The 24,989-nt window shown below is 48.2% G+C and overlaps 1 protein-coding gene across 1 annotated transcript in view; it reads left to right on the top strand.

Annotated features, from left to right (window-relative positions):
- Positions 1-2,091: 2,091 nt before the first annotated feature.
- The window catches only part of KLHL12 (kelch like family member 12), a 101,094-nt gene continuing 78,196 nt past the window's right edge, over positions 2,092-24,989 (top strand). The window contains exons 1-3 of the mRNA XM_084610915.1: positions 2,092-2,436; positions 14,289-14,442; positions 15,011-15,228. Of these exons, the coding sequence (XP_084467041.1) occupies positions 2,254-2,436; positions 14,289-14,442; positions 15,011-15,228 (555 nt within the window). The 5' untranslated portion in view covers positions 2,092-2,253. The remainder of the gene's footprint in view (positions 2,437-14,288; positions 14,443-15,010; positions 15,229-24,989) is intronic.

Below are 24,989 nucleotides of genomic sequence, written 5' to 3' on the forward strand. Positions count from 1 at the left end.
CGCACCCCCAGCCAGAGCCCTCACCCCCCCGGCACCCCAACCCTCTGCCCTAGTCCTGAGCCTCTCCCACACCCCAAACTCCTCATCCCTGGCCCCAGCCACAGCCCTCATCCCCCCGCACCCTAACCCTCTGCCCCAGCCCTGACCCCCCTCCTGCATCATGAACCCCCCAGCCCTCACTGCAACCCTCTGCCCCAGCCCTGAACCCCCTCCCACACCCCAACCTCTCATCCCTGCACTCCCTCCCACCTCCCTCCCAGAGCTTACACCCTCTCCCATCCCCAAACTTCCTCTCAGAGCCTGCACTCCTCACCCCCTCCTACATCCCCAGCCCAGAGCCTGCACCCAAACTCCATCCCAGAGCCTGCACCCCCACCTCCTGCCCCAGCTTGGAGCCTGCACCCAGCACGCAAACTCCATCACTAAGCCTACACTGCAGACCCCCTTCCCCACCCAAACTCCCTCCCAGAGCCCAGCCTCTCACCCCTTTTGCACCCAAACTCCCTCCCAGAGCCTGCATCCCTAACCCCAGCCCAGGGCCTGCACCCCAGACCTCCCCCCACCCAAACTCCCTCCCAGAGCCTTAGGCAGGTGGGGGTCGGAGTTTGGGGGGGGCTTCTGGGCACCACCAAAATTTCTACAAACCTGACACCCCTAACAGCTTACAGTTTAATAGTGTTTGGAACACATTTTGAGGGGGAGAGTAAAATTGCATCTTACACTCTAAATGCATTTGCACCAGGCACAGGTAACACTGGTGCTTCCAATGTAACAGGGTTTGCACCACATGAGAGAAGAGTAACAGAGGACGGAAGAATCCCAGGCACCGCTACAGGCTGGGGACCGACTGGCTAAGCAACAGTTCTGCAGAAAAGGACCTGGGGATTACAGTGGATGAGAAGCTGGATATGTGTCTGCAGTGTACCCTTGTTGCCAAGAAGGCCAATGGCATATTGGGCTGCATTCGTTGGAGCATTGCCAGCAGATTATTCCCCTCTATTCGGCACTGGTGAGGCCACACCAGGAGTACTGAGTCCAGTTTTGGTCCCCCCACTGCAGAAGGGATGTGGACAAATTGGAGAGAGTCCAGCGGAGGGCAATGAAAATGATCAGGGGGCTGGGACACATGGTTTACAAGGAGAGGCTGAGGGAACTGGGCTTATTTAGTCTGCAGAAGGGAAGAGTGAGGGGGGATTTGATAGCAGCCTTCAGCTACCTGAAGGGGGGTTCCAAAGAGGATGGAGCTCGGCTGTTCTCAGTGGTGGCAGATGACAGAACGAGGAGTAATGGTCTCAAGTTGCAGTGGGGGAGGTTTAGGTTGGATATTAGGAAACACTATTTCACTAAGAGGGTGGTGAAACACTGGAATGCGTTACCTAGGGAGGTGGTGGAATCTCCTTCCTTAGAGGTTTTTAAGGTCAGGCCTGTCAAAGCCCTGGCTGGGACGATTTAATTGGGAATTGGTCCTGCTGTGCGCAGGGGGTTGGACTAGATGACCTTCTGGGGTCCCTTCCAACCCTGATATTCTAGGATTCTTTGATTCAGTTGACAGCGTTTGCAGCACATGGCGGGAAACACTTCAGCTTACACTGTCCCACGACTGGCCGGGGCCGGGGCCGGGGCCGGGGCCGGGCCGGGGCCGGGGACAGGGCCGGGACGAAACGGCCCGCACGGTGCGAGGGCCCACGGCGGTTTGCAGCGGGACGGGACAAGCGCATTGCACAGGATGACGCTGCACCTGCGGCGTAACCGCACCAGGCCGCGGTCAGCGCAGCACACGGCCCGCCAGGCTTCGCCTCCCACGGGGCACCGCGGCAGCTGACTGCGTCGCGGGGCTCGGGGTCCAAAGCCCCCGTTTCCCGCTGCCCACGGGCTCCCTCCCGCGGACGGCCAGTGTGCAGAGCGCGGGCATGTGCCGCAGCCCCGCGGCGCTGGCAAGGCTCCCGCTCCGCGCCCGAGCGACCCCGCACCGGAAACCCCGCGCGGCGCGAGTCTGCCGCGCGGCCAGAGCGCAGGGTTCCGTTGCTGGGTGACGAAGGGCGGGGTCTACGCGGGGTGACGTCACCAGCGTGCGCCGGCGCCCAGAGCTGGCGGTTGGCGCGGCGGAGGCGGCCGGGCCCTGCCGCGCAGCCTCGGGTGCGCCGCTGCCCCCCGTTCCGTCTAGCGGGAGCGGGCCCGCTCCGGCCTCCGCGCACGGCTCCCCTCAGCCGAGCCCGGCCCAGGGCCGCCGGGACCCGCCCGGCCCGCGCCGCCATGGCCCCCAAGGACGTCATGACCAACTGCCACGCCAAGTCCATCCTGAACGCCATGAACGCGCTGCGGCGGAGCGGCACGCTGTGCGACGTGACCCTGCGCGTGCAGCGCCAGGCCTTCGCCGCGCACCGCATCGTGCTGGCGGCCTGCAGCGACTACTTCTGCGCCATGTTCACGAGCGAGGTAGGGCGCGCGCCGCCCCGCTCCCGGCCTGGCTGCGCGGGGCCGGCGCTGAGCGCGTCCCCCGCGCGGCGCCCGGGAGCGCGTGGGCGCCCGTCCCGCCTGCAGCCGGGGCGGCTCTTGCCCCAAGAGCCAACAGCCTGGGGGACCGCGCGGAGCGGGTTGGCTCAGGGTCATACAACAGGTCCCCGGCAGAACCACGAGCAGCAGACCATAGCGCTGAGCTCCAGGCCCAGCCTCCTTATTTGATAATGATTTACACTAACTGCACATTCTTCCTTTGCACAGTGCTGAAAGGAGATCGCGTTCGGCTGCTGTCTGGCTCAGATTGTTAAAAAGCAGGAGCTGTCTGTGGCTTTGGTTCAAGCTTAATGCTGTAGCAAACGGAAAAAACATGGAGGGGGCAGTGAGGGATTGTGGAACGGGGTTTGTAAAAGATACGTTTGTGTTGTCTCTTACCAGAGAAGATAATTTCCTTTTTCTAGTAGCCTTTGAGTTGGTATGGAGAGAGCGGGCTGAAGCAAACTGAGATTCTGTCTCCCTACAATGCCAGTAGCCCTTTCTGGGGATACCATTTTCCCCAGATCTTCGCAAAAGATGTAAATAGATGCATGCCTTTACCTTATGTTTCCTTATTTTTGCGATTTTTAATTTTGCATTATTGTCCTTCAGCAACCTTGGCTGCCTTTTATCAAGTGTCTGTAGATGAATATGTGCTTTAAAAAAAATTGTGAACTTATTGCTGGTAAATGTGCAGGATTCACTTTGCTGGAGATTGAAGCTTTTTATCCACCAATAGTCACAACATGGGCAGCAAGCAATGCAAACTTCCCTGTCCACCGCCCCTAACTCCCTGTCAGTCCAATTTAGCCCTTATCAGAGGGACCACATCTAGCAGTAGCACAGTCAGTCCTTGGGACCTTTGCTGAGGTTGCCAATAAGGGCCAATGGCAGCAGTGATTAGTGTGCATTAGGAACTAGGCTGAGACCATTTCTCCTTGACCCCCACAACACACCTTTCAAGATCCATGTGTCCTATACGTGCCTATCACAACATGTGGTGTACCTCACCCAGCATACTAAGGGTATGTCTACACTGCAATTAAAAACCCGTGGCTGGCCTGTGCCAGCTGATTTGAGCTCATGGGCCTTGGGCTAAGGGGCTGTTTAATTGCAGTGTAAATGTTTAGGCTGGAGCCCAGCCCCTAGGACCTTGTGAGGTGGGAGGGTCCCAGAGCTTGGGCTGAAACCCATGCTGGACCATCTACACTGCAGTTAAACAGCACCTTAGCCTGAGGCCCATGAGCCAAAGTCAGCTGGTACGGGTCAGCTGCAAGTGTCTAATTACAGTGTAGACATATCCTAAATACCCCAAAAACTATGTGGGTGAAACAAAACAAACTCTCAAATGAACTCTCACAGGGCAGGTCTGTACTTAAAATGCTGCATCAGTGCAGCTGCACCGCTGTAGCAGTGAAGTGAAGACCTTTCTATGCTAACAGGAGAGCTGCTCCCAGCAGTGTAGTTAATCCACTTCTGTTAGACGGTAGCTATGTTGATGGGAGAAGCTCTCCTGCTGACATAGCGCTGTCTACATAAGGGGTTAAGTCAGTATAACTACGTTGCTCAGGGGTGTGGATTTTTTGTAGTTATACCAATATAAGTCTGTAGTGTAGACCTGGCCACAGAAATACGAAAATACAAAAACACCATATTACTCGTGTGTGGACACTCATAAAATGATCATTCCATACCTGACCTCTCAGAAGAAACCTGCACAACATCTTCAAAAGATGAGCCTGGGAGCTTACATTCATAATTTTGCTAGATACTAAAAATCATGAACTCAATAAAGGCATTGTTGTAATGAGCTATAAATCCAGTCTGTAATCTACTAACCCACTTTTGTCCTACCACTGCAAGGTGTTAACTGTTCACTTCACCTTGAATGGTCTCTTGCAACATGTTAACTCCTTTCCTTAACAATGTGTTCCATCTTGTATTAAGCTGTGGCATTCTGAGTACCTTTTCCAGACCCGAAAAAGAGTGCTGTGTAAGGGTATGTCTACACTATGAAGTTAGGTCGAATTTATAGAAGTTGATTTTTTAGAAGTCGATTTTATACAGTTGATTGTGTGAGTCCCCACTTAAGACCATTAAGTCGTCGGAGTGTGTCCACAATACCGGGGCTAGCGTCGACTTCCAGAGTGTTGCACTGTGGGTAGCTATCCCGCAGTTCCCGCAGTCTCCACCGCCCATTGGAATTCTGGGTTGAGATCCCAATGCCTGATGGGGCAAAAACATTGTCACGGGTGGTTCTGGGTACATGTCATCAGCCCCTTCCCCTTCCCCGGTGAAAGCAATGGCAGACAATCATTTTGTGCCTTTTTTCCTGGGTTACCTGTGCAGACGCCATACCACAGCAAGCATGGAGCCCGCTCAGCTCACTGAAACCGTACGTGTCCTGGGTGCTGGCAGACACGGTACTGCTACACAGCAGCAGCTCATTGCCTTGTGGCAGCAGACGGTGCAGTACGACTGGTAGCCGTCGTCATCTCCTGGGTGCTCGTGGCTGACCTCGGTGAGGTCGGTCGGGGGCGCCTGGGCAGACATGGGTACTCCTGGCAGACCTTGGACATAAATGGGAGTGACTCCAGGTCATTCCCTTCTTGACTTTCGTCTCATGGAGATTCAGCCTGCCTAGAAATGATGACAGCTACAGTCGTACTGCACCGTCTGCTGGCGAGCACCCAGGAGACAATGACGGCTAGCAGTCGTACTGCACCGTCTGCTGCCAGCCTACCCCTTGCTCCCCCCTCCCTTCCTCAGTCAAAGCAACGGTGACAATAGTTTCACGCCTTTTTCCGTTCGGGTACCATATTGCTGTCAGCATCATCATCCACCCGCTGCTTCCGCTGCCACTCTGTTCTCCTGCAGATGCCATACCACGGCAAGCATGGAGCCCGCTCAGATCACCGCGGCAGTTATGAGAGTTGTAAACAACATGTGCGTTATTCAGCAGTATATGCAGAACCAGCACCTGCAAAAGCAGGCGAGGAGGTGACGGCAGCGCGGTGAGGAGAGTGATGAGAACATGGACACAGACTTCTCTCAAAGTACGGGCCTCGGCAATGTGGACATCATGGTGGTAAGGGGGCAAGTTCATGCCGTGGAACGCCGATTCTGGGCCCTGGAAACAAGCACAGACTGGTGGGACCTCATAGTGTCTGGGACGATTCCCAGTGGCTGCGAAACTTTCACATGCGTAAAGGCACTTGCATGGAACTTTGTGACTTGCTTTCCCCTGCCCTGAAGCACAAGAGTACCAAGATGAGAGCAGCCCTCACAGTCGAGAAGCGAGTGGCAATAGCCCTCTGGAAGCTTGCAACGCCAGACAGCTACTGGTCAGTCAGGAATCAGTTTGGAGTGGGCAGATCTACTGCGGGGGCTGCTGTGATCCAAGTAGCCAACGTAATCACTGAGCTGCTGCTACCAAGGGTAGTGACTCTGGGAAATGTGCAGGTCATAGTGGATGCCTTTGCTGCAATGGGATTGCCGAAATGTGATGGGGCGACAGACGGAACCCATATCCCTATCTTAGCACTGGACCACCAAGGCAGCGAGTATGTGAACCGCAAGGGGTACTTTTCAATTGTGCTGCAAGCACTGGTGGATCACAAGGGACGTTTCACCAACATCAGTGTGGGATGGCCGGGAAAGGTACATGAGGCTCTCATCTTCAAGAATTCTGGTCCGTTTCAACAGCTGCAGCAAGGGACTTTCTTCCCAGACCAGAAAATAACCTTTGGGGATGTTGAAATGCCTATAGTTCTCCTTGGGGACTCAGCCTACCCCTTAATGCCATGGCTCATGAAGCCAGACACAGGCAGCCTGGTCAGTAGTCAGGAGCTGTTCAACTATAGGCTGAGCAAGTGCAGAATGGTGGTAGAATGTGCATTTGGAAGTTAAAAGTGTGCTGGCGCAATTTACTGACGTGCTTAGACCTCAGCGAAACCAATATTCCCATTGTTATTACTGCTTGCTGTGCGCTCCGCAATATCTGTGAGAGTAAGGGGGAGATGTTTATGGCGGGGTGAGAGGTTGAGGCAAATCGCCACTGATTACGTGCAGCCAGACACCAGGGCAGTTAGAAGAGTACAGGAGGGCACGGTGCGTATCAGAGAAGCTTTGAAAACCAGTTTCATTACTGGCCAGTCTACGGTGTGACAGTTCTATTTGTTTCTCCTTGATGAAAACCCGCCCCCTTGGTTCACTCTACTTCCCTGTAAGCCAACCGCCCTCTCCTCCCGCCTTCGATCACCGCTTGCGGAGGCAATAAAGTCATTGTTGTTTCAAATTCATGCATTCTTTATTAATTCATCACACAAATAGGGGGATAACTGCCAAGGTAGCCCGGGAGGGGTGGTGGAGCAGGGAAGCACCAGGTGGGGTGTGGGAGGAGGGAAGGACAAGGCCGCACAGCACTTTAAAAGTTTAAAACTTATTGAATGCCAGCTTTCTGTTGCTTGGGCAGTCCTCTGGAATAGAGTGCTGGGTGCCTGGAGGGCCCCCCCACCGCGTTCTTGGGCGTCTGGGTGGGGAGGCTATGGAACTTGGGGAGGAGGGTGGTTGGTTACACAAGGGCTGTAGCGACTGTCTGTGCTCCTGCCTTTCCTGTAGCTCAGCCGTACTTCAGAGCATATCAGTTTGATCCTCCAGTAGCCTCGGCATTGACTCCTGCCTTCTGTCAGCAAGCTGACGCCACCTATCATCTTCAGCCCGCCACCTGTCCTCACATTCATATTGTGCTTTCCTGGACTCTGACATTGCTTGCCTCCATGCATTCTGCTGGGCTCTTTCAGTGTGGGAGGACAGCATGAGCTCAGAGAACGTTTCATCGCGAGTGCGGTTTTTTTCGCCTTCTAATCTTCGCTAGCCTTGGGGACGGAGATGATAGTGCGAGTGTTGAAACATTTGCAGCTGCGGGAGGGGGAAAAAGGGAGAGTAGTAGTTAAAAAGACACATTTTAGAGAGCATTGGGTAGACTCTTTCATGGTGAACCTTGCTGTTAACATTACATAGCACATGTGCATTTGGTACAAGGTCGCACTTTGCCTCTTATTTTGAGGGTCTGCCTGTTTGGTGTGAGACATAACACGTTCTCGGCTGGGCAACAGAATTCGGCTTGCAGGCAGCCATGGTAAGGCAAAGGGTTTCGGCTTCTTCAACCTTCATAACGTGGGAATGGTTTCAAAGAGCAGAGCCCTCCTTTCCCATACCAAGCAGCCGTTGGGTTGGCCCTTTAAAATGGGTTGGCAGTTAACCTGAAAACTGCAGCCCCTTCTTTTAAACGTGCAGCACAAACCGAATTAACTCCCCCCCCTGCTCCTCCCACCCACACCCAATTCTCTGGGATGATCGCTTCACCCCCTCCCCCCACCACGTGGTTAACAGCGTGGATGATTTCTTTTCAGTCACAGGCACACGGACTTATAAAGCAAGGTCAGTTCCTCACACTGAATGTCTTAAGGGTCTTCCTTCAACAGGGCATCAAGACAGAAAGAAGCATGGTGGTGCAGTGGCTTATAATTTCTCTTATGGAAGGTCAATGTTAAGATAAATGTTTTTGTGGTATTGAAAGTGCCAAAATGAAGCAGAGTTTGGTTGTCCTTGAATAAAAATCCCACCTGATATCCACATAGACAGACGGTATAGTTCATGCAGGTTGTAGGTGCTGTTCTTGACATCTGGGCATTGAATTACTACCACTGTGTTATGAAATGGTAGCTGTTGCTACCTTCTCATGATTAAAGTTGCTACCAAGTATTTCACACCCCAGCTTTCCCCAACTGCCCTACTTCCCAGTCCACAAGCAGAGGCTTCAAAATTGGTAGATTTGGTTTGGGGCAAGGAAGAATTTTGTATGGAAAATGAGTGTGGGGAGCAGACTAGGAAGTCTTTGCACCTTGGGTCACTTTCCTGGCATCCCTAGTCCCCCTTCAGATCCTATCTCATTGCTTTGCTTCCTGTACCTATACCATTCTCTGCAGACCTGCTAAGATCATAGAATCATAGAATATCAGGGTTGGAAGGCACCTCAGGAGGTCATCTAGTCCAACACCATGCTCAAAGCAGGACCGATCCCCAATTAAATCATCCCAGCCAGGGCTTTGTCAAGCCTGACCTTAAAAACTTCTAAGGAAGGAGATTCCACCACCTCCCTAGGTAATGCATTCCAGTCTTTCACCACCCTTCTAATGAAAAAGTTTTTTCCCAATATCCAACCTAAATTTCCCCCACTGCAACTTGAGACGATTACTCCTTGTTCTGTCATCTGCTGCCACTGAGAACACTCTAGATCAATCCTCTTTGGAACCCCCTTTCAGGTAGTTGAAAGCAGCTATCAAATCCCCCCTCATTCTTCTCTTCCGTAGACTAAACATCCCCAGTTCCCTCAGCCTCTCCTCATAACTCATGTGTTCCAGTCCCCTAATCATTTTTGTTGCCCTTCGCTGGACTCTTTCCAATTTTTCCACATCCTTCTTGTAGTGTGGGGCCCAAAACTGGACACAGTACTCCAGATGAGGCCTCACTGATGTCGAATAGAGGGGAACGATCACGTCCCTTGATCTGCTGGCAGTGCCCCTACATATACATGCCAAAATGCCATTGGCTTTCTTGGCAACAAGGGCACAGTGTTGACTCATATCCAGCTTCTCGTCCACTGTAACCCCTCGGTCCTTTTCTGCAGAACTGCTGCCTAGCCATTCGGTCCCTAGTCTGTAGCGGTGCATTGGATTCTTCTGTCCTAGGTGCAGGACTCTGCACTTGTCCTTGTTGAACCTCATCAGATTTCTTTTGGCCCAATCCTCCAATTTGTCTAGGTCCCTCTGTATCCTATCCCTTCCCTCCAGCGTATCTACCTCTCTTCCCAGTTTAGTGTCATCTGCAATCTTGCTGAGGGTGCAATGCACACCATCCTCCAGATCATTTATGAAGATATTGAACAAAACTGGCCCTAGGACTGACCCTTGGGGCACTCCACTTGATACCGGCTGCCAACTAGACATGGAGCCATTGATCACTACCCGTTGAGCCCGACAATCTAGCCAGCTTTCTATCCACCTTATAGTCCGTTCATCCAGTCCATACTTCTTTAACTTGCTGGCAAGAATACTGTGGGAGACCGTGTCAAAAGCTTTGCTAAAGTCAAGGAACAACACGTCCACTGCTATCCCTTCATCCACAGAACCAGTTATCTCATCATAGAAGGCAATTAGATTAGTCAGGCATGACTTGCCCTTGGTGAATCCATGCTGACTGTTCCTGATCACTTTCCTCTCCTCTAAGTGCTTCAGAATTGATTCCTTGAGGACCTGCTCCATGATTTTTCCAGGGCCTGAGGTGAGGCTGACTGGCCTGTAGTTCCCAGGATCCTCCTTCTTCCCTTTTTTAAAGATGGGCACTACATTAGCCTTTTTCCAGTCATCCGGGACTTCCCCCGATCGCCATGAGATTTCAAAGATAATGGCCAATGGCTCTGCAATCACATCCGCCAACTCCTTTAGCACTCTCGGATGCAACGCATCCGGCCCCATGGACTTGTGCACGTCCAGCTTTTCTAAATAGTCCCAAATCACTTCTTTCTCCACAGAGGGCAGGTCACTTCCTCCCCATGCTGTGCTGCCCAGTGCAGTAGTCTGGGAGCTGACCTTGTTCATGAAGACAGAGGCAAAAAAAGCATTGAGTACATTAGCTTTTTCCACATCCTCTGTCGCTAGGTTGCCTCCCTCATTCAGTAAGGGGCCCACACTTTCCTTGACTTTCTTCTAGTTGGTAACATACCTGAAGAAACCCTTCTTGTTACTCTTAACATCTCTTGCTAGCTGCAACTCCAGGTGTAATTTGGCCTTCCTTATTTCACTCCTGCGTGCCCGAGCTATATTTTTATACTCATCCCTGGTCATTTGTCCAATCTTCCACTTCTTGTAAGCTTCTCTTTTGTATTTAAGATCAGCAAGGATTTCACTGTTAAGCCAAGCTGGTCGCCTGCCATATTTACTATTCTTTCTACACATCGGGATGGTTTGTCCCTGTAACCTCATTAAGGATTCTTTAAAATACAGCCAGCTTATTTTACTTGTTTACTTCCTGCTTATTTCAGGATGTTTACAGAAGTTGGAGAGGTATAGGAAAAGTATAGTGCTTGGGGACAGTGAGGTCACAAGATGGGAGCGTCACTCCTTCCTCCTTTTCACGAGCGTGGTTGACAACTCTGTCTAGTTCACTGTGGAGGGGGTGTGAGCTTTGATTCTTCAGATTATCATGTTTGGCTTTCTTTCTTCCACTCTTCTCAGTTTCCCATCCTCATCCTTGGTGACCTCGGTCTCCAAATTGATACCCCTCTGCCCCACACCTGACTACTTGTCCTCCTGTCTTTATGATTTTAAACCACGATGTAAGCTTGCTCACTTACCAAAATGGCCACTCACCTGATTTTGCTTTCACTAAAAGCTGTTCCTTCTTGATTTCCCTGTATCCAAAGGCTTCTTCAGTCAGAAAATCTGTCCTAGTAAAGAAGGGATGTGAAAGCAGCAGTTTTATCAAATGGAAAAAGAGAAAGTTGATAGTAGTGATTTGATAGTAAATTAGCAGTTATACAGTGCAGACCATTGATAAGGCAGAAAGTAAAAGCATGAATGAAAAAAATGTGCAGTAAGATGTTAGTTGGCTAATTTATAATCCATTTGACAGATCTCAAAAAGTAACTAATTGCATCCGATGAAGTGAGCTGTAGCTCATGAAAGCTTATGCTCAAATAAGTTGGTTAGTCTCTAAGGTGCCACAGGTACTCCTTTTCTTTTTGCGAATACAGACTAACACGGCTGTTACTCTGAAACCTAAATGGAGACTCATCATCTGAAAACATTTTTAATAGTAAGTGTAACTAACTTTTCTAGGGACATGCTGGATTCTTCATCTCTTGGAGTCTTTAAATCAGGAATGGATGTTTGTTTCTAAAAGACATGCTGTAACTCACAAGAAGTTATGGGCTTAAAGTCCTGCACTTAGGAAGGAAGAATCCCATGCTCTGCTACAGGCTGGGGACTGACTGGCTAAGCAACAGTTCTGCAGAGAAGGACCTGGGGATTACAGTGGATGAGAAATCAGCAGTGTGCCCTTGTTGCCAAGACAGCCAGCGGCATATTGGGCTGCATTAGTAGGAGCATTGCCAGCAGATCGAGGGAAGTGATTATTCCCCTCTATTAGGCACTGGTGAGGCTGCACTTGGAGTATTGTGTTCAGTTTTGTCTCCCTACTACAGAAGGGATGTGGACAAATAGGAGAGAGTCCAGCGGAGGGCAGTGAAAATTATTAGGGGGCTGGGGCACATGACTTACGAGAAGAGGCTGAGAGAACTGGGGTTATTTAGTCTGCAGAAGAGAAGAGCGAGGGGGGATTTGATAGCAGCCTTCAACTACCTGACTGGGGGGACCAAAAAGGGTGGAGCTAGGCTGTTCTCAGTGGTGGCAGATGACGGAACAAGAAGCAATGGTCTCAAGTTGCAGTAGGGGAGGTCTAGGTTGGGTATTAGGAAAAACTTTTCACCAGGAGGGTGGTGAAACACTGGAATGCGTTACCTAGGGGAGGTGGTGGAATCTTCATCCTTAGAGGTTTTTAAGGCCTGGCTTGACAAAGCCCTGGCTGGGATGATTTAGTTGGTGTTGGTCCTGCTTTGAGCAGGGGATTGGACTAGATGACTTCCTGAGGTCTCTTCCAACCCTAATATTCTATGATGTGGGAATCAATGGGTAAAGTTCTCTGGCCTGGCCTCTGCAGGAGGTCAGACTAAATGATTTTAGTGGTGCCATCTGGCCTTAAGTTTTATGAATCCTCTTTCTCAGACTGCCAGTCAGTCTCACTGTATATGATCCACTCACCTTCTACATCCCACTTCTCTATAATCCTCAGGCTGTTGACTTCTTACACTCTTCTTACCCTCTTACTTTTGCACCCTCATTCTGCTTTCTCCATCACCTTTGACTCCTGTTCCCCTCTCTTCTACTGTAAAGTGCATCCCAGTAGCCCACAGCACTGGCTCAGTCTGTTTACTCCACTCCTGCGTTGCCTGCACCTTCACAGGAAGTCCCAGGACTGCACTGATTTCCTCCACTACTGGATTATTTTCTTCTCCTTCAACTCTGGCAGTTCCATGGCCAAGCAACAACCCTTCCTTACTGAACCCTTATCCATAACTGTTTAATTTCATCTTTGTCAAGAGAAGCTCGGGTGCTTCTCTCTGAATCATGCACATCTAGTACTGACACTGCCCCCTTTAGCCATATACAGGCTTCAGGAAAAAAATCTACTTCACAAGTCACATCCTGAAGACCTCATTAAGGGCCTGTGCATGCTGACAGGAGGTCCTCAACAGCTTGCAGGAGCAGACTTTGTGGTTCTGTATGCTAGCCATTTATCCAAGAGTCAATAGAAACAGAGTCATCAGGTTTACAATAGAGACATGAAACCAATTATAAACTGAATTGGGGGAGGGATAGCTCAGTGGTTTGAGCATTGGCCTGCTAAACCCAGGGTTGTGAGTTCAATCCTTGAGGGGGCCATTTAGGGATTGGGGCAAAAATTGGGGATTGGTCCTGCTTTGAGCAGGGGGTTGGACTAGATGACCTCCTGAGGTCCCTTCCAACCCTGATATTCTATGATTCTATGAAGCACAATCTCAGTATTTCACCTGCACACATGAGTACTGTGGCTTCTCGGAATTTAATATGTCCACAGTTGATGGATCCTTTAAAGCCCTTAGAAAAAATATTTGATCCAAAATAACACCTCTTACAAAATAACAAAAGGAAGATGGAAGGTTGGCATTGCTAATTGGGCCAGAGTTAAGGTTGACTGGGTACCTTAACTGTGCATTTCTCTATTTTCATATGTTTTTCATGCAAGTTTAACCTTGGTTCTGAAATTCCTGGCTTTTTAGTAGAACTATGAAGTTCTTGTAAGGATTTTTATCCTTAAATTACTGATCTGTCCCTTCAATCTTAACTCTAGCTTAATGGAACTTTTTGTGTGGTGTGTTTATAAAGACAGGCATGAGATGGTTGCTCCACACAACCCATAATGTGTCAGGCAGCCAGTCCAAGGGGAAGAGTTGGGGGGAACTCTCCTTCACTCCTCGCTTCTGCATGTCAGATGACACAGGCGCTGACTTTTATTTTTCACAGTGGGTGCTCTACCCCAGGCCCCACTCCTGCTTGGCCTCTTCCCCAAGGCACTGCCCTTGCTCCACCTCTTCCTGCCCAGCCCCCTCCCCTAAGACCTCCTGCCTGCCCGCTGTTCCCTCCTCTCTGCCCCCTCCCCCAGATGCTCACCAAATAACTGATCAGGCGGCCAGCGCCAGGGCAAAACCACTGTGGATAGTGGGTGCTGAGCACTGCCTTATTTTTTTCCCTGGGTGCTTGAGCCCTGGAGCACCCATGGAGTCTGCGCCTATGCCAGGTGATGTTAGTGAGTCTGCTGTTCATCTTAGGTTAAATACCACCCATTAAGCTTCTGTTGTGTCAAATCTCATCTGGCTTCTTCCAAAATACAGTTTCCCTGAGGTATCTTTCTACACAAAAGAAACACTTATGCTGTCTTCTCTACACACGTGTGTATGCACACACACACACACATGCTGAATTCTCCAAGGAAATTCCTTCATCTCTATCTTTTCCCTTTTTACATACACTGAAAAGGCAGAGTACTCTGCAGGGACAACTTCTAAGAGCCATCACTGGGTTTTTGGTCTGACCTCTGGAAAATAAACCATTATCTCCCTTGCTTTTAATTTGTAGCTTTCAGAAAAAGATAAACCATATGTGGATATCCAAGGGTTGACAGCCTCTACTATGGAAATCCTGCTGGACTTTGTGTATACAGAAACGGTTCATGTGACGGTAGAAAATGTCCAGGAATTGCTCCCAGCAGCATGTCTGCTTCAGCTGAAAGGTAATTGCAAACCAATTAACCATGCAGATTGTACAGTTGATGCTGTTAAGGGCTCTGGAATGTCTGACTTGTAAGTAAAGGAAAGATTGCAGAAGGCAGAATAGGGTGCTGGGCTGTTTCCAGACCCAAGTCTTTTTGTGTTGAAATTGCATAATAGCCGTTTGTCAAATGTGCTGCTGTATGTACTCTGTTCTCACTGATAAGAAAGTTTAACCCTCGTGGAGAAATGGTGATAAAACAAATAATTGTCCCAGGGCATCTCTCACTCTAAGGTCCTATAGATCCCCGAGCTCTGTAAGGCTTCCTTTTGAATCTCTCCTATATTTGTCAAGTTATTTTTAGTATGTATAAATAGTCAGTGGTCTAAACATACCGTCTGTTGCTTTATTTTTTCCTGGCCCCTGAAGAAATGTTTGCCTATATGTCTCTTTGTGTGTGCATACCTCTAAGCAAGGTTTTGGGGTTGACATTTCAATATAGACTAGAACTTGGTTTTCTAAATTACTTTCCAAAGCAGGGATTAGATAGCAGAAGTGCATGAGCTCACTCACTCATCTCATTTCTATAGGTGTGAAGCAGGCTTGTTGTGAGTTCTTGGAAAGCCAGCTGGATCCATCAAACTGTTTGGGCATCCGAGATTTTGCTGAGACACACAACTGCGTTGATCTAATGCAGGCAGCAGAGGTCTTCAGCCAGAAACACTTCCCAGAGGTGGTTCAGCATGAAGAGTTCATCCTCTTAAATCAGGAAGAGGTGGAAAAGCTCATCAAATGTGATGAAATTCAGGTAAAGGTAGCAGGATTTGTTGTGCAAATCAGTGAGAGCAAAATACTGCTTGAAAACAAAGCAAATAACGGTATGTCTAGCCCTCTTCCATTTCCCCCACATTGGTTAGTTCATAAAACTCTTGGAATGGCTATCTCAGGCAGACTTTGAATGCTCTACTGAAATCTGCTTCTTACTGAATCAGCTGCATATTCTGAAACTGACAGGTAGAGTGTAACCTCCCCTCTGCAGCAAGGTAGCTGTCATTTGAACATGGAGAATGAAACATTGGTTACTGTGTTCGTTACTAACTGTTATGAAAAGACCAGTACTACAAACCAAAACCAAATTAGTTACAATCAAGGAGAAAGGCCAAGACACAAGAGACATGGGGGATATTTCTCTCTGGTGTAGAACAGAAATTGTGAACTCTGGCCTGGGCTTAACAGTGGGTGATCAGCTGGGTTAACAGTTGTAGTTACAAAAATAGTTACAATGGAATATATTTATTAGGCATCAGGTTATGCTTAGGCCAGTGTTGATTGTTGTTAGGATAGTGCTTGTGGATTCTGCTTTCATCTCCGGTGCGTTCTGTACAGGCAGGAAATATCTCACTCTGGAAGAGTGAGATACCTTCCTTGCCTGTCAAATAGCTTACTGTAGTTAAAATCATCAAGTGACCTGTGCCCTACACTACAGGGGAAGGTGAAAAAATCCCAGGGTTACTGTCAATTTGACCTGGGGGGGAAATTCCTTTTCCACCCCAAATATGGTGATCAGGTAAACCCTGAGCATGTGGGTGAGATCCACCAACCAACTACCTGGGAAAGAATTCTTTGTAATAACTCTGAGCCTTCCCCATCTAGGGTCCATCTCTGGAGATATTTGTTAATAACAGTCGCAGATGATCCATATGCCACTGTAGGCTACCTCATCGTACCATCCTCTACATAAATTTATCAAGCTCAGTCTTGAAAGAGGTTAGGTTTTTGCCCTCACTACTTTTCTTGGAAGGCTTCACTCCTCTGATGGTTAGAAACCTTTGTCTAGTTTCAAGCCTAAACTTGTTGTTGGGCAGTGTATATCCCTTTGTTCTTGTGCCATCAATGGCCCTTAAACACCAGGGAGAGAGAGGAGTTGTTATCCTTCTGATGGCAATTATATCTTCCCCTCTGCCTTCGTTTTGTTAGGCTAAACCAGCCAACCTTCTTAAGTCTCCTCTCATAAAGTAGGTTTTCCTTTCCTCTGATCATCCTAGTAGCCCTTTCCTGCACCTTTCCAGTTTGAATTCATCTTTCTTATACATAGGAGACTAGAATTGCACACAGTTTTCCAGATGAGGTGTCATCAGTGCCTTGTATAATGGCAATGACACTTCCCTGTCTCTTCTAGGAATACCTCACCTGATGCATCCTAGGATTGTATTAGCCTTTTTCATGGCTGTATCACATTAGTGATTCATAGTCATCCTGTGATCAACCAGTCCATCCAGGTCTTTTTCCTGTTCTGTCGCTTGCAACTGATAAGTCCCCAGCTTGTAGCAAAAACTTCTGTTGTTAATCCCTAAATGCATGATCTTGCACTCTCCACTATTAAATTTCATCCCATTTCTATTACTTAGCTTTCAAGGTTCTCCAAATTTTGTATGATATTCCGGTCCTTCTCCACATTGGTAATATCTCCAATTTTGTGTCATCTGCAAAGTTTATTAGTACACTCCCACTTTCTGTCAAGGTCATTAATGAAAATGTTAAATAAGATTGGTCCCAAGACTGATCCTTGAGGCGTTCCACTTGTACTCTCTCTCTCTCTCTCCAGCCCGATAGTTCACTTTTCAGTATAACCTGGTGTAGTTTCCCCTTTAACCACCTTTCGATTCTTGTATTAATCCTCACCTTTTCCAATTTAACTAATAATTACCCACATGGAACTGTATCATATGCTTTACGGAAATCCAGTTAGATTAGATCTATTGCTTTTTCTTTGTCTAGATTAAAAGTCTTATCTCAAAGAAAGAGATCAGATTGGGTCTAGCACAATCTACCTTTTGTAAAACCTTGTTGTATTTTATACAAATTACCATTTATCTCTGTCTTTAATTATGCTCTCTTTCAGAATTTATTCTAAAATCTTGCATACAACTGAGGTCAAACTACTGGGCTTGTAGTTTCCCAGATCATGTTTTTCTTCCCTTTCTTAAATATAAGCACAATAGTTGCAATTCTCTAGTCATAAGGTACGAATCCTGAGTTTATGGATTTGTTAAAAAATCCTTGCTACTGGGCTTTCAATTTCATGTGCCAGTTCCTTTAATATTCTTGGATGGAGATTATCCCAGCCTCACGATTTGGTCCCATTAAGCTGTCTGAGTTTGGCTTCTGCCTCATGTGGTAATTTCTACTTCCATTTCCTTGTGCCCACTAGCCACCTGGCAGCTCCCCCCAAGATCCCCATTAGCTTTATTGAAAACTGAGGCAAAGTATTCATTTAGGTGTTGGGCCATACCTAAATTATCTTTAATCTTCATGCCGGATTCCCCCTTCTTTTGTTGTCTTCTTTTTATATATATGGTTAAAGAACCGTTTATAATGGTTTTTAATTTCCTTTGCAAGATCCAGCTCTGCTTGGCTTTTGGCAGTTCCACTTTATCCCTAAACCTCCAGACCTCCAAGAGGTAGCTTTCCTTGCTAATCTATCCCTTATTCCATGCCTTGTAGGCTTTCTGATTTATCTTAATAACCTGTTTGAGATGCTTGAACTGCAACACTTCCCTATGAGGTTCCCACCCACCCCCCCTTGCTTGGGATGCAAGTTCCAGGTGGTTTCTGCAACTTTGACTTAAAGTAGTTCCAAGCCTCCTTCACATTTGCTGTTGCATACGTCAGCTCTGGTCAGAGAGGAGAGCTTACAGAAATTGTGGCTCCAAAAGCAGTGGAGCCTTTCATGTTAAGAGCATTTTCTGAAAATAAATTAATAGCATTTACTACCCAGTATTTTTGGTTGACCTAGAGAGCTCTCTGTGGTTCTTGTGCAGAGCATCTTTTTCTCCATTTCCTGAAGAAGCTATCAGACATTCCAAAAACAATTGGTGTTGGTGCCCAGTGTCTGATTTCAGAAATACATTTAGGTCTTTAATTTCTATCCGTCATTCTTTGTATGCTGCTGAGTAGCATACAAATACATGCACCATCCCCATGAATGTGGGATTCTTCCACCTAGGTGAGCAGTAAACCACAGGAGTGTATAGGCACAAGTTTGAAATATAGACCGTATAGAGCCAATCATAGAATATCAGGGTTGGAAGGGACCCCAGAAGGTCATCTAGTCCAACCCCCTGCTTGAAGCAGGACCAATTCCCAGTTAAATCATCCCAGCCAGGGCTTTGTCAAGCCTGACCTTAAAAACCTCTAAGGAAGGAGATTCTACCACCTCCCTAGGTAACGCATTCCAGTGTTTCACCACCCTCTTAGTGAAAAAGTTTTTCCTAATATCCAATCTAAACCTCCCCCACTGCATTACTCCTCGTTCTGTCATCTGCTACCATTGAGAACAGTCTAGAGCCATCCTCTTTGGAACCCCCTTTCAGGTAGTTGAAAGCAGCTATCAAATCCCCCCTCATTCTTCTCTTCTGCAGGCTAAACAATCCCAGCTCCCTCAGCCTCTCCTCATAACTCATGTGTTCCAGTCCCTTAATCATTTTGTTGCCCTTCGCTGGACTCTCTCCAATTTATCCACATCCTTCTTGAAGTGTGGGGCCAAAACTGGACACAGTACTCCAGATGAGGCCTCACCAATGTCGAATAGAGGGGAACGATCACGTCCCTCGATCTGCTCGCTATGCCCCTACTTATACATCCCAAAATGCCATTGGCCTTCTTGGCAACAAGGGCACACTGCTGACTCATATCCAGCTTCTTGTCCACTGTCACCCCTAGGTCCTTTTCCGCAGAACTGCTGCCTAGCCATTCGGTCCCTAGTCTGTAGCTGTGCATTGGGTTCTTCCGTCCTAAGTGCAGGACCCTGCACTTATCCTTATTGAACCTCATCAGATTTCTTTTGGCCCAATCCTCCAATTTGTCTAGGTCCTTCTGTATCCTATCCCTCCCCTCCAGCGTATCTACCACTCCTCCCAGTTTAGTATCATCCGCAAATTTGCTGAGAGTGCAATCCACACCATCCTCCAGATCATTTATGAAGATATTGAACAAAACCGGCCCCAGGACCGACCCCTGGGGCACTCCACTTGACACCGGCTGCCAACTAGACATGGAGCCATTGATCACTACCCGTTGAGCCCGACAATCTAGCCAGCTTTCTACCCACCTTATAGTGCATTCATCCAGCCCATACTTCCTTAACTTGCTGACAAGAATACTGTGGGAGACCGTGTCAAAAGCTTTGCTAAAGTCAAGAAACAATACATCTACTGCTTTCCCTTCATCCACAGAACCAGTAATCTCATCATAAAAGGCAATTAGATTAGTCAGGCATGACCTTCCCTTGGTGAATCCATGCTGGCTGTTCCTGATCACTTTCCTCTCATGCAAGTGCTTCAGGATTGATTCTTTGAGGACCTGCTCCATGATTTTTCCAGGGCCTGAGGTGAGGCTGACTGGCCTGTAGTTCCCAGGATCCTCCTTCTTCCCTTTTTTAAAGATTGGCACTACATTAGCCTTTTTCCAGTCATCCGGGACTTCCCCGGTTCGCCACGAGTTTTCAAAGATAATGGCCAATGGCTCTGGAATCACAGCCGCCAGTTCCTTCAGCACTCTCGGATGCAACTCATCCGGCCCCATGGACTTGTGCACGTCCAGCTTTTCTAAATAGTCCCTAACCACCTCTATCTCCACAGAGGGCTGGCCATCTCTTCCCCATTTTGTGATGCCCAGCGCAGCAGTCTGGGAGCTGACCTTGTTAGTGAAAACAGAGGCAAAAAAAGCATTGAGTACATTAGCTTTTTCCACATCCTCTGTCACTAGGTTGCCTCCCTCATTCAGTAAGGGGCCCACACATTCCTTGGCTTTCTTCTTGTTGCCAACATACCTGAAGGAACCCTTCTTGTTATTCTTGACATCTCTGGCTAGCTGCAGCTCCAGGTGCGATTTGGCCCTCCTGATATCATTCCTACATGCCCGAGCAATATTTTTATACTCTTCTCTGGTCATAAGTCCAAACTTTCACTTCTTGTAAGCTTCTTTTTTATGTTTAAGATCCGCTAGGATTTCACCATTAAGCCAAGCTGGTCGCCTGCCATATTTACTATTCTTTCGACTCATTGGGATGGTTTGTCCCTGTAACCTCAACAGGGATTCCTTGAAATACAGCCAGCTCTCCTGGACTCCTTTCCCCTTCAAGTTAGTCCCCCAGGGGATCCTGGCCATCTGTTCCCTGAGGGAGTCGAAGTCTGCTTTCCTGAAATCCAGGGTCCGTATCCTGCTGCTTACCTTTCTTCCCTGCGTCAGGATCCTGAACTCAACCAACTCATGGTCACTGCCTCCCAGATTCCCATCCACTTTTGCTTCCCCCACTAATTCTACCCAGTTTGTGAGCAGCAGGTCAAGAAAAGCGCCCCCCCTAGTTGGCTCCTCTAGCACTTGCGCCAGGAAATTGTCCCCTACGCTTTCCAAAAACTTCCTGGATTGTCTATGCACCGCTGTATTGCTCTCCCAGCAGATATCAGGAAAATTAAAGTCACCCATGAGAATCAGGGCATGCGATCTTGTAGCTTCCGTGAGCTGCCGGAAGAAAGCCTCATCTACCTCATCCCCCTGGTCCGGTGGTCTATAGCAGACTCCCACCACTACATCACTCTTGTTGCACACACTTCTAAACTTAATCCAGAGACACTCAGGTTTTTCTGCAGTTTCGTACCGGAGCTCTGAGCAGTCATACTGCTCCCTTACATACAGTGCTACTCCCCCACATTTTCTGCCCTGCCTGTCCTTCCAATACTTATAACCTTAAATACAAAAATGATACATGCATACAGATAGCATAATCATAACCAGCAAACCATAACTGTGTCTTAGACACCTTATTTGACCCCCTTTATACAAGATTTGGTGCCACTACAGGACCTTGATTGCAACAATGATCTGTACAGTCCCAGTTCATGTCAATAACGTTACAGTTGGTGAAGATTATAAAATTACATCTCTAAAAAATCCTTGCATAGATTTTTAGATGCACAATCATCTTTAGCTTTAAATGCTTGGATCTTCAGATATAGTTTTTAAAATAAATCTTTCAAAAGACCACCCTTATCTTAAATACACATTTTAATTACTATAGTAAAAGAAAAGTTGCTTCTAAAGTCTTCCTGTCCTTTGTCCATCCCTTTCTCCCTTTACACACTGCCCCCGCTCCCATTGAAGAGAACCCTTAAGGGGACAACACCCCTTTCCTTCCAGATAGTTGGACAAAGAATTTCCCTTTCTTCACTTCTGACTATCTGATGAACTATCTGTGAACCCTCTAGAAAAATCAGTACATAGTAAGATATAAAATCCATTGGTATGCCTAAAATCTTTGGAAACCTATTTTTTAAAGTTGGTGAAATTTCATAAACATGTCTATTGTTATGGAGATCACACAAAGTAAATTAGTGTTCCCTTTTTCTAAAAGCTATGAACATTGTTGTGAACACACTAAACCTCTGTGACTGATTAATTTAAATAATGTCTTTGATTCAGTGAGTTAATTATGTAGTAATCTGGAATTATTGCTTCATGAAGGCTTAAGAGTACATTTAAAATATAAAATCACCTTGGAAATACTGATTAAGAAAATGTTACACAGAGAAGAGCTGCGTCATGTATTCCGTAATATTTAATGTTGTATTCAGCAAGACAGCTGACTCGCCCTTACTACAAAGTTTTTTGCAAATAAATCTCTGACAGATTTCAGGGTATATCAAAAAACCTGTGACTGACATTTTTTATTCCCAAATTTAGTGCTTTTAATTAGGTACCTTCTGCATGTCCAGTCTTCACCATCTGGGATGCATTGGAAAACATGCCCCATTTTCTTTAGAAAGAAATTGCTGAAGAGTAGTTTTTTGTTTTTTTTTCTTCTCAAATGTCATTTGCTTCATTTGGGTTCAGGGATTTGGCTGAAAGGGGGTGGGCAGGGAGGGGGAGCGAAGAGAGGAGGGAGACAGTGTGGGAGAGGGCGGGGCCTGGGCAGAGTGGGGGCGGGGTCTGGGGCACAGCAGGAGTGACGTATGGGCGGGACCACAGGCTGAAGAGGTGGGCTGGGGAGCTAGCCTCCCCAAGTGGCAGCTTCACCCACCCGTCCATGACAGCAGGTAAGAGTGGGTCAGCTCCCGCACACCCAGTGTGCACTGCAGTCTCCTTAGACAGGGGGCCATGTTCACAGAGCCGAATGCGCTGGTGCTGCGCATTCTGCATGATGGAGAGGGTACAGGGCTCTCTGCAGGGAACTGTGACTCTCCGCCACTGTGTGGCGGGCCGGGCGGCTTGGTATCCTTGCTGCCTCGTCCTCTTCCCTCCCCTCGGCTGCAAACCCAGGCTGCCGTTGGGCATAGGGGCACCAGTTTAATAATACTGCGGAGGCCCCATAAATCCTAAGGACAGCCCTGATGTCCGCAGCACTGTCTTGGAACTTCTGTCTTCTCCACACCTACATGTTGTGGGGCTGGGTGGTTCCACAAAGGTCTCAGTGAAGGAGGAGTCTCTTCTACACAGCTCTTGCCCAAAGGGTGCTTTGGGTGGAGGAATAACCCTGACTGGGTCCCTTTTTCCCTAGGGTATGCCTGTCTGTAGAAATGCAAAAACAGTTCAGTTGGAGAGAGAGAGATGCGGATGGCAGGCGGTGCCGCTGACATGGTCATTAATTAGGTCTACTGTGATTCCCATGCTAAGGTTCACAAAGCTGGATGGGGAGCTGTCGCGGGGCGACAACTCACCGGTGCAGTGCCTCCTGTCGGTCGTCCTGGGAATTAGTTCTTCCGGCCAGGATCGCCCTCTGCAGGCTGGTGTCTCACCTGCCGCTGGCCCCCTTGTCCCTCCCGGACCCTAGTGCCTTCCTCGTCAGGGTTCTGCCCCAGCAGTAACCCACAATCCGAGTCTCCCCATCCGGGGATTCCCCCAACCCTCTACCCCCACCTTGCCTCAGTGGCCACTGCCAGTCACAATCTAGCCCCCGCTCCCTGGGGCAGACTGCAGTCTATGAACCACTCATCATCGGCAAGGGGGTTTGGACCAGCTGCCTCTGTCTATCTCTGGGCTGCCCCTCTGCAACCCCAGTACCATTTCATAGGCCTTTAACTAGGCCTGCAGCCAGGGGCTTTGCTGGGCTGGAGCTCCCTCTGCCCTTCCCTAGCACTGGGCCACCCTAGGTACCCTTCTTAGTTTCCCAGGCAGCCAGGTCCTTCTCTCTCTAGGAAGCTAGAGAGGGTGTCTGTCCTCACTTCTGGCCCACAGCCCTCTTATAAGGGCCAGCTGGACCCTGATTAAGCTGGCCACAGCTGTGGCTGCTTTCCCAATCAGCCTGCTTTTCCCATTCACAGCCCTCTCCTGGGCTGCTTTAACCCCTTCAGGGCAGGAGCGGAGTAGTCACCCTGCTACAAGAGCCCTAACTGGTTAGGAAGGACCAAGTTAGTGCTGATTACTGGTTAGATGGTGAAGGTGAGTCAGTGACAGAGATGATGAAACAACTTGAGAAACTAAATGGTACTATGTCACCAGGTCAAGATGGTGCTGAAAGAGGCTTAATTAAAAGCAGCCACCCTCCAGCTGACTTACTGTTAACACTAACTGAATTGTGATCGTCTGATCTTGTGTATAACACAGGCCGTAAAACTTCCACTCCAAAAAATTCTTAAAAAGAAAAGGAGTACTTGTGGCACCTTAGAGACTAACCAATTTATTTGAGCATGAGCTTTCGTGAGCTACAGCTCACTTCATCGGATGCATACCGTGGAAACTGCAGCAGACTTTATATACACACAGAGATCATGAAACGATACCTCCTCCCACCCCACTGTCCTGCTGGTAATAGCTTATCTAAAGTGATCATCAAGTTGGGCCATTTCCAGCACAAATCCAGATTTTCTCACCCTCCACCCCCCCCCCCCCCACACAAACTCACTCTCCTGCTGGTAATAGCCCATCCAAAGTGACAACTCTCTACACAATGTGCATGATAATCAAGGTGGGCCATTTCCAGCACAAATCCAGGTTTTCTGACCCCCCCACCCCCATACACACACAAACTCACTCTCCTGCTGGTAATAGCTCATCCAAAGTGACCGCTCTCCCTACAATGTGCATGTTAATCATGGTGGGCCATGTCCAGCACAAATCCAGGCTTTCTCACCCACCCACCCTTTTCCCGGGGACACACACACAAACTCACTCTCCTGCTGGCAATAGCTCATCCAAACTGACCACTCTCCAAGTTTAAATCCAAGTTTAACCAGAACGTCTGTGGGGGGGGGGGTGGTAGGAAAAAACAAGGGGAAATAGGCTACCTTGCATAATGACTTAGCCACTCCCAGTCTCTATTTAAGCCTAAATTAATAGTATCCACTTTGCAAATGAATTCCAATTCAGCAGTTTCTCTCTGGAGTCTGGATTTGAAGTCTTTTTGTTTTAAGATAGCGACCTTCATGTCTGTGATTGTGTGACCAGAGAGATTGAAGTGTTCTCTGACTGGTTTATGAATGTTATAATTCTTGACATCTGATTTGTGTCCATTTATTCTTTTACGTAGAGACTGTCCAGTTTGACCAATGTAGATGGCAGAGGGGCATTGCTGGC

The sequence above is a fragment of the Lepidochelys olivacea genome (assembly GCF_965140295.1).
Source record: "Lepidochelys olivacea isolate rLepOli2 genome assembly, chromosome: 21".
NCBI lineage: Eukaryota > Metazoa > Chordata > Testudines > Cheloniidae > Lepidochelys > Lepidochelys olivacea.